Source organism: Alligator sinensis, unplaced genomic scaffold (genome assembly GCF_000455745.1).
Source record: "Alligator sinensis unplaced genomic scaffold, ASM45574v1 scaffold863_1, whole genome shotgun sequence".
Lineage (NCBI taxonomy): Eukaryota > Metazoa > Chordata > Crocodylia > Alligatoridae > Alligator > Alligator sinensis.
The window spans coordinates 316,928-326,981 of record NW_005843063.1 but is presented as its reverse complement, the minus strand read 5'-3'; the positions used below and the strand labels follow the sequence as shown (position 1 = coordinate 326,981).

At 47.0% G+C, this 10,054-nt stretch overlaps 1 protein-coding gene across 3 annotated transcripts in view; it reads left to right on the top strand.

Annotated features, from left to right (window-relative positions):
* Positions 1-8,712, top strand: part of NRROS (negative regulator of reactive oxygen species) — a 13,497-nt gene extending 4,785 nt beyond the window's left edge. The window contains exons 2-3 of one of the 3 annotated variants that reach the window (XM_025193532.1): positions 3,890-4,001; positions 5,830-8,712. In XM_025193532.1, coding sequence (XP_025049317.1) covers positions 3,906-4,001; positions 5,830-7,806 — 2,073 coding nt within the window. In that variant the 5' untranslated portion in view covers positions 3,890-3,905 and the 3' untranslated portion in view covers positions 7,807-8,712. Of the gene's footprint in view, positions 1-3,886; positions 4,002-5,829 lie in introns of all 3 variants that reach the window. The other 2 variants (XM_025193530.1, XM_006037092.3) reach the window with 2 other exon arrangements.
* The last annotated feature ends 1,342 nt before the right edge of the window (positions 8,713-10,054 follow it).

Here is a 10,054-nt window from a genome sequence, read left to right as displayed (position 1 = left end):
AATTTGCATGCGGGTGGCGGGAACTCCTTTGCACCGGGCATTTCTCTTGCAACTTGAGCAATGCACCCTGCAAAGGAAGCTGCAAATAGGCGGGAAACTCGTCCCTGCACCGGAGCTTTCCGCTGCAGTAGAAAACTCCACCGTGCAATGAAGCTGTAATTTGGTGGGGATAATTCTGGTGCCGAAGCACACACAAAATCATACCTTTGGGTTATGACACCTAACACCTCAGTGAGGATGCATTTCTGCCAGGGTGATGTCCTTTAGTCTTGCTTCAACCAAGGAGTACCCACAAGACTCTGAGGGCTAGGGTTCAGAGGTGCCCTATACTCGCCTTACTCTGGAGGTTAAAATTATAAAATCATAGGGCTGGAAGGGACCCTGAAGGATCATTGGGTCCAGCCCCCTGCATGAGCAGGAAAGACATCTGGGTCAGATGACCCCAGCCAGATGACCGGCCAGTCTTCACTTGAACGCCTCTAGGGTAGATGATTGCACCACCTCTGGGGGAGCTTGTTCCACAGTCTGGACACTCTAGTTGTAAATAAGTTTTTCCTAATGTTCAGCCTGAAACTGTCTTCCAGGAGTTTGTGGCCGTTGTTTCTAGTTTTCCCCCCAGGGTGCCCTGGTGAACAGTTGTTCACTGAGCCCCTGATGTATGTCTCTGATATAGCGGTAAGCCACAATCAGGTCCCCTCTCAGCCTTCTTTTCTTTAGGCTGAAGAGTCTGAGATCCCTCAGCCTCTCCTTGTATGGCTTGCCATGCAAGTCCCTGATCTTGCGTGTGGCCCTTCTCTGGACCCTCTTGAGCTTTAGTACGCCCTTGTTGAAGTGTGACACCCAGAACTGGACACAGTACTCAAGCTGTGGCCGCACCAATGTTGAGTAAAGTGGGAGAATCACTTCTTTGGATTTACTGGAGATGCATCGATTGATGCATGCCGGAGTTTTATTGGCCCTAGCAGCTACTGTGTCGCATTGCTGGCACATTCATGCTGGGGTTTATTGTTACCCCCAGATCCCTTTCACTGTAGCATTGGTTAGGTTAGCGATGCCAAGCCTGTAGGTGTGCTGGGGGTTCTTCCTTCCCAGATGCAGCACTTTGCATTTCTCTATGTTGAACTTCATCTGGTTGCATTCTGCCCAACATACCAGCCTGCCTAGATCTGCTTGTATCTGCAGCCTATCTGCGGGTGTGTCTGCACAACCCCATATCTTGGTGTCGTCCATGAACTTGGCCAATGGGCTTTTCACCCCCTCATCCAGGTCATTGATGAAGATATTGAAAAGCACTGGGCCAAGTACTGACGACTGGGGTACACCGCTGCCCACATCTCACCAGGACAACACCGATCCATTCACTTGGACTGTCTGTGTCCTACCCTGCAACCAGTTTTGCACCCACTTGATGGTCCTGCAGTTGAGCTCAATATCTTCCAGTTTTCTGATCAGTTCCTCATGGGATACGGTCAAAGGATTTCTGGAAGTTGAGGTATATATGATGTCAACAGCTTTTCTCTCATCCAGGTGATGAGACACCTGATCACAGAAAGAAATGAGGCTGGTCAGACGAGACCTGCCTGCAATGAAGCCATGCTGGCTGTCATTCGGTATCATGCCTTCTGCAAGTTTGTCACACACAGCCTCTTTGAATGTTTCTAGGATTTTCTCTGGAATAGAAGTTAACCTAATTGGCCTGTAGTTTCCTGGGTCTTCATGCTTCCCCTTCTTGAAGATGGGCACAACATTGGCCCTCTTGCAGTCCCCTGGGATTTCTCCAGAGGCCCATGATTTTTTAAAGATCTTTGCCAGGAGCTCTGTGATTACTTTGGCCAACACTTGCAGCACTCTTGGGTGGAGTTCATTGGGTCCTGCTGATTTATATACGTCTAATGTCTTTAATTGATCGTACACCAGTTCTATGTCAATGGTGGGAATGGTGTCAGTCCTGCCCTGCTTGCTCTGTGCCCTACCTGGCATGTTGTTCCCCTTGGTCTTGTGAAAGGCCAAGGCAAAGTAGTCATTTAGGAGTTCTGTTTTTTCCTGAGTGGTAGTGACCAGGTCTCCTGAGGCACCGAGCAGCAGCCCCTCACTCCCATTAGTTTTCCTTTTACTCCCTATGTAGCTAAAGAAGGACTTCATGTTGTCCTTGATTCTTGTAGCTAGTTTTAGTTCAGTTTCTGCCTTAGCTTGCCTAATCTGTTTTCTACAAGTGCAGGCCATTGTCAAGTAGTCTTCCTTAGAGGCTGTCCCAAGCTTCCATTGTTTGTACGTCTATTTTCTTTTTCTGTAGGAAGGCTGCAACTTCCCTGCTTAGCCAAGAGGAGTGTTTGACCCTTCTGCTACTTTTTCTCCATAAAAGAAACATTGCAACATTGTGGTATTTTATAGGAGCTACCTTGCCATGAGTAGCCCTGCCATTGCCACCAGGCCCTCCAGTCAGATGCAGTTACCCTGGGGGAAAACAGCATAAATGGTGTGTGTCTGCAGCTATTGTGGGATAACTGTTTGCTCAAGACAAACAGACTCCTATATGCTTCCCTACTGCCTACTGGTAAGGTGCTCATATATAGCTGCCTACTGTGTGTCACTACCTGTGGGATAGCTGATCATCTGTCTGCTCTGGATCTTGGTGCAATTTTGCCAGTGTGCAAAAGCAAAGTAAATCGCACCAGTGTAAATGTGCTGCATATCCTGCCCCTCTAGGTTTGCATTTGTCTTAAGTGAAAATGCTATAAACAGATGGCATCATCAACCCATTACTTTTTTATCAAAAGGCAGTAGGTTCCACTGATTTGGACCACTGGACTGTTGGTGAAAGACATTTTTCAGGAGAATTTGGGGCTTAGTTTGGTGGACACCCAGCACTTTTGAAAATCCAGCCCTTTGTTTGTTAATAAGAGATTAGATAAAGGGAACAGTCGATGTGTGGGATTCTGCTGCTTCTCTGGAAGGAAACTTCTTTATGACACGCTGCAGGTGGATGGAAGCATCTGTTCTATGAGGCGCTGTGGTTCCTCTGAGAAGGGTTTTCATGTCTTAACATCACAACATGGTGCGTCTCTGCACACTTGCTGGTCCTGTGAATTGATCCTGCATGAATTTCTGTTGCTTGCATTACAGTGGGACCTGGTCGGGGGGTGGGGGGGAGGTCCCTTTGTGCTAGAAAGGTGCTGGCACATTGTAGGAGATGGCCTCTCAGTGAAAAGTAAAATGAGGCTATCGGCATGAAAGAGGCTCAGGTTGTCAGATCAGAGGAAGGTGAAGGAGAAAGGTGTCTTCAGTCCCTAAGTGGGTCTCAGGTCAGAGTCTGGCCCCCACAGAGCCCCCTATAGGTAAATATCCACTATAATCAGAGCAGTGGATGCTGGGAGGTATGGGCATACCTGAGTTCAGGTACCAGCAATCTGTATCTAATTTACTCTGCTTCTCTACCTGTGCTGAGCTTGTACCCAGGTATTTGGCCTAGCTTGTGAACATCCCCTATGTTTTGCTGCTCTGTATTAACCCTCTAGGAAGTATTCCACCAGCTTGGGGTGTCACTGGTGCCCCACCTGGTCCATTCCCACTTCTGTGTATCCCCTAGTCCAGAAAACAAAGGAAGTGATAGTGGGTCATTAGACCCAATGTGCATAGACAGCTCTGGGAAGCATGCAGCCTCATAAGTTTTTCACAGAGCAGAGCCAGCTTCAGGTCAAAATATTTAGGGCCTGAATCTACGTTGTGAATTCAGTGTAAGACCGTATTTGAGGCAGAGTTCTGTGAGGCAGTGACCATGCCATCTTGTGTTTCCTGGGAACTGGTTGGACCCTAAAATAATCCTTCCCATGGGATAAAGGCAGGTCAGGCCTCTCAAGCGTGGTCTTATCCTGGGTTTCTCTCTTAGCAGGAGCACTGCTGTTGAGATGGAGACAACGGTGCTTTGGCTCTGCCTGGGTCTAGCCTTTCTAGGAAGAGGATGGGGAAGCCACACTGGAATGTCTCATGGGGTTTGCAAACTGGTGAGTTCCCTGGTGCTAATTCATGTGGTTCCAAAGCGATCCCTTCTCTTTCCCCCTGATGGCCTGCTTTCTACATAGCTAACTTTTTATTTGAAGTCACCAATAGTTTGGTTTGATGTGCAACTGTGCTTTCGTCCAGATTAATTGTTTGTCAAGAGGGGGCAAAAAAACCCATTGCCCATTTTTGGCAGCTGCTGCTTTAGGGATGGTGGAGGAAGCAACTCCAACCTGTTTCTCCCTAGCTTTGATGTTCATCTATTAGACTGCAACTTCATCTTGGCCCAAAGATTTTTTTTTTTTTAATTAAATGTAGGCGGAACTTAGGCTTCCATTCTTGACTGTGAAGTGAGCATCTAATGTGGTGCACAGTGAATGAAACAGGGAATCCTGAGAACAGCTCTTTCCTGGGGAGCTGACTGATAAAGTGGGAGAGGGCACAGCAGAGCATAGAAGAGGCATTTCCATAGTAACCGCATTTATTAACTTTGTCCTCACAATAAATAAAAACCAAGATGTGAGGTGGAGGAAGGGAGAGAGGGAGATCTAGAAGGAAGCAGCAAGGTGGGCACCAGACTTGGATTTGTGGGTAGTTTGGGGTGGGAATGGAAAGAACCACTGGGAGCGCTTGCCCAAGAAGACGCTGGCTTTTTAGGAGACTGCTGTGATGTTGGGCTTGATTTTTATTTTTTATTTTTTCAGAAGTGCCAAGCAGCTGTAGCTTCCACTCTGAAAACAAGCATTGTGGGCTTATCAGTGAGGTGGGCTTAGTGCTGTACAAGAGGCAGTGGAAGACGCCCCCCAGGAGCTTCCCTCTGAAGGGCTGGGTTTGGCATGTCAAGTTTTCTAGATTCTAGCTATTTATTCAGATGACTAAATAGGACCTGAGCCGCTGCTGTGGGTGCTGAGCCCCCCTGAGAACTTGGCTTTGTATGGGATGTCCCTTCTGTTATTCATTCCTGATGAAGCCTAGTATATGACTCCACCACAAAACCAGTGTGTCCCTAACTTAGTCTGACTACCCCAAGTTTGCTACTCAGGCTAGAACAGCCGACAAGGCAAAGTGACACGGTTTTTAGCTCAGGTTGGCAGCTCAGGTAAAAGCTATTGGGGAATCTGAGGCTGAACTTGATACTAAGTCATGTCAGTCTCATCTTCATTGCTATTGTGACTGGGTTTAGCCAGCCTATGGTAGGAACATGCTCCGTTGCAGTGTAGATCTACCTGCATTGCGTCCCTGTGCTCCCAGAGATGGACACTCTTGAGTAACCCCATCCCACCTACATGAGCCAAACCTGACAGTGTGCCAAGAAAGCCTATCTGGGGACATCTCTTGATCTTTGGTATGACTGAAAGTGGCTGTGGGGGTTCTCCCAGGATTAGCTTCCATGATGTGTTTGAGCTGGAGTGGTTGGGCAGGGTGTGCTAGAAAGTAGGCTTCCTTGGCAGTACTGAGGACACACTGTTGGCATACTCCTAAAGTCCAAAAGCAGAGGATGATCTGACTGAACACTTTTGGAGGAGGCCTGGGGAACACCATCAGCCCCTGCTTCTTCCTTAGTAGAATGCCACCCTGCTCTTCACCATCTGTCCAAAGGGCTCTCTCTTTCAGTGATTCAGGCAACCATTGCTGTGGTTACAGTTCAAAACTTGTCCTATGAAGGAAGGGGGAGGAGTTAAGGGAGTGGTGGAGGTGGTGTGTGTGTGTGTGTGTGTGTGTGTGTGTGTGTGTGTGTATCAAAGATGTCTCCCAACCTGAACTGCTCCTAGGCCTTTGCCTCTGGGCTTACGCTTTCCAGTTGTGTTAATGGCCATATGTTTCTTGCTTCAGGGGCATGGAGCTGCGGCTTGCAATGGGAGGGAGCTGAAGCTGGTCCCAGCAGACCTCCCAGCTAACACAAAGGAGCTTTTCCTAGATGACAACACTATACAGATGCTAAAAAATGCCTCTCTGCTGCAGTACAGGCAGCTGGGGAACCTCGGCCTGTCTGGAAACACACTGAAGCTTATTGAATCTGGAGCCTTCCTAAACAACAGAGGCCTCCAAGTTCTCTCCTTGGCGGATAATGCTCTCTTTACCAACTACTCTGTGACAGCAGCTGCTCTTTGGTCCTTACCAGCTCTGAGGAAACTGGACTTGTCTGGGAACCAACTCACTGAAGACATGATGGCTACCCTCATCCAGAATCTGTCTTCCTTGGAGTCCTTGTCTGTGGCTAGGAATGTCATCATGAGGCTGGATTCTTTTATCTTTGAGAGGCTGAGCCAGCTGCAGGAGCTGAACCTGGAGAAGAACTACATCTTTGAGATAGAGAGTGGCACCTTTGAAGGCCTACGGAGACTGGAGAGGCTCAGTCTGGCCTACAACTACCTTCCCTGCATTGTGGAGTTTGACCTGACCCAGCTGAAGATGCTGAATGCCAGCAATAATATCATTGAGTGGTTCCTGGCTGTAGAGAGTGATGCTCTATTTGAGCTGGAGACATTAGACCTCTCCCATAACCGGCTCCTCTTCTTCCCATTGTTGCCCAGGCAAAGCAAACTGAGCTCCCTGCTGCTGATGGACAATGAGATGTGCTTTTATAGACATCTTCCCAATGCCACATACCCTCCAAATGTCACTGTGCAGTTCCTTCTCATAGATGGCAATATCACTAACATCACTACGCTCAGCCTCTGGGATGAGGTCATCCACAGCAACCTCTCCTCCTTGAGGTTCCTAGACATGAGCCAGAACCAGTTCTGGTATCTGCCCGAAGGGTTTCTGGCAGGTATGACTTCCCTGTCTTATCTGAAGCTCAATCAGAACTGCTTGCAGACCTTTCATATATGGGAGGAAGAACCTCCAGGCATGCTTATTGAACTGGACCTCAGTCAGAACCAGCTCTTGGAGCTACAGGTAGATCTAGGTTCTGAAGGCATACTGCCAAATCTCAGATTATTTAACTTGAGTGCCAATGGGCTACAGAAAGTACCTGCTAAACTCTTTGCCCACACACCAAAGATCACTACAGTGGACCTAAGTCACAACCGGATAGATATTTGTCCCCAGCAAGCTAATGCAGATGGTAGTAAGTACTCTGTCTGCATAGACTTCAGGAATATTATGACCCTGAAACAACTTTATTTGGCTGGATGTGGCCTAGATGTGGTGGATGGCCATGCTTTTAGTGGAACCTCGCTAACACACTTAGATCTCTCTAACAATCAGAGAGCCCTGTCCAGGAGCCTGAGGCCTCTGCAAGATATTGCACTAACACTCCAAGTTGTCTCTCTCAGGAATGCTAGCTTATCCTGTGCAACAGCAGATATGGACTTCTCTAGCTTTCAGAACCTGTTAAGTTTGGACTTGTCTGAAAACTCCCTGGACAGCTTCCCAGAGTCCTTGGGTAGTCTGAAGCTGCACACCTTGAACCTCCGGAGAAACCTTCTCACCTCCCTGTCACAGGATGCCATGCAGAAGCAGCTCGGAAAGAGTCTTGACATGCTCTACCTCAGCCAGAACCCATACAACTGCTGCAAGCTGGAATGGTGGGACTTCTTGCACACTCTCCAAACAGTGCACATTGTAGACAGGGTGGATGTCACCTGTCTGTACTCCTCCAGAACGCTTCATGCAGCAGAGCTGCCCGAGTCTGTCCTTCAGGGCTGCAGGTGGATGACAGTGAATTTGGCTTTGTTGTACCTGGTGCTTGCTCTTCCCATTTGCTTGACCTTGCTTGTTGCCTTTGCTATCCTGTTCCTTACTTTCAAGCAAAAGCTGCTTCAGATGGTGAAAAGCCGGTACAGGGTGTCCAGCCCCTACTGATGGCTATGGGGAAAGTAGTAGGCATTGGCACCCAGAATGAAGGTGGGATGGCATGTCTGAGACCTTTCTTAAGCAGTCAAGTCCTTAGGTGATGAAGTGAGTGGGGGCAAGGTGGGTGCTTTGGTGGGAGAGGATAAGTAACCCTCTCTTGGGCATTCTCAGTGCTGCATTTCAGGAGCACAGTGCCCTGGGGTTCGTTCTCCCATTGTGTTGGGTAGGGCTGGGGCATCCTGTCAAGCACGACAATGGAAGCTCTCAGAGTCGGAATCCATGAGCAGAGGGCTGAATACAGCGAGTCAGAAGGACTGGTAACCCAGGAATAGAATAAGCAATGCATATCTTCAAAGACTGGGAATACATGTAACTGGCAGGGGAATTTGGAAGAGAAGAGAGAGTCATGCTGAAGAAGGTCTGAATAAAAAAATGAAGAAGAACAAATATGAAGAAAAATAAATGAGGCAACAGTAAAGTGGGAGGTGTTAGAAATGAGGCCTGATGAGCAGCCTCACAGCAGGTGAGAGCTATTGCTATTTACTAGAGAGTAGCTTTACCTGGGACAATGGAAGAGAGATGAGAGATAACATAGCCCTGTGGAATATAAAGTGAAAAGGCATTTGTACATGCTAGAAATATAAGCTTGGCGAAGCTGCAGGTCCTGAGCCGGGACCTAGCAGGGTGTGATTTCTTCTCAACAGTGGTCAATTCCACATCACAGTTACTTGAATTTATGTTGAAATTGAACACTCAGTCAATCAGAGGTCATGGGTGATGTGCCCACCACTCACCCACCACTATTTCAGTGGGGCATGATACATTGATTCATTGCTGTATTAGGTGGGGAAATGCATGGTTTTCTCAGCTATACAGAGTATTTTACAGTTATTTAATCACCTGAACTCTGATTGGCCAAGGGTCGGGGGTGGGGTGGGGTGGGGAGTTGATATGCATAGAAATGAGCAAATTCTCAATGGAGTCATTGGGAGCATTGTATGTGTGCTATATAGAATGTGTGCATTACGAATGACAGTGGAAATCATCATCACGTTCCTTATAAAATGGTTATTGCCCAGGCAGCTTTTCAAAGTTGACTATCTGGCCCATTCAAAATCATTTGGTTCCTTACAAATTAATGGCTGGGAATAAACTGCCCAGATGGTCCCCATACTCAATTTTGCATTTTTAATCTAATCTCATTTTGAGCAGCAAAACGAAAAAAAAGCAGCCATCCCTTTAGTGATTACACATTCACATATATGACTTCAAATTCATGTTGTTTTGAAGATGTGGATTTATTAAAGATAACCTTTGTGCTGGGGTATGATTTAGTGGGCATGTCAACCTGGGAGCACTCTGAGAAGCCTCCCCCATCCTCATGTTCCTGTTCTGTATATGCTAAATTCCAGAAATTAGGCAACAGCTGTATTAAAAACGTAAGCAGTGCCATACTGGGTCAGACGTAAGCAGTGCCAATGGTCTGTCTAGCCCAGTATCTCCTCTCTGACAGTGGCAAGTAGTAGTAGGTGCTTTAGAGGGAGAGTATATGTACAAGGCATGTCTAACGTAATCCATCCCTTGTCATACCTCCCTGGCATCGATCATCGTTGGGTTAGGGTTGTCAGAGGATACTTCCCTGGCTGTTGTATTTTAATAGCACATTGGAGTGATATTAAGCACCTGCTCAGAGCCACTCTTGGCTCTGTCATGGACACGCTTATTGGTGTGTGCCCACTGTGAGTGGAGGGGGAGTGCTTCTCTGTGGCACTTCTTGGCTCAGTCTGAAGGCAAAGGAGACATGCCTGGTCAGTTAGGTGTCAATGGGATATTGCTGCAGATTTTCATAACAAACCTCCAGCAAGGAGGTCAAATGAGATGTGGAACTGAGGCCTATATCCATAGCAATAATTATGGCTGTATGATAGCAGACATCTCTTGGGTATGCATACTGCTGTCTTTAAAAATGAGCATTGGACGGTCCAGCTGAGATCCAACCATTGGAAATGTCTGGTTGTTGATGGTATGTGCATTTGTGGTGATTGTATTTGTGTCCTGTGAGAGAGAGATTACCAGTATGGTTGAGTATGTCTTGGCTTATCTACTGTAGTTCTAAAAATCATCTGTAAGCAGCTGTCCCAATTAAATGAACCTATTAAATGTGTTGAAATGTAAAATAGTGAATAAAACAAAAGAACAAATTATATATATACTTTACTTATCATAATTTTTCTTCTTTTAAATCTTGGCAATGTTT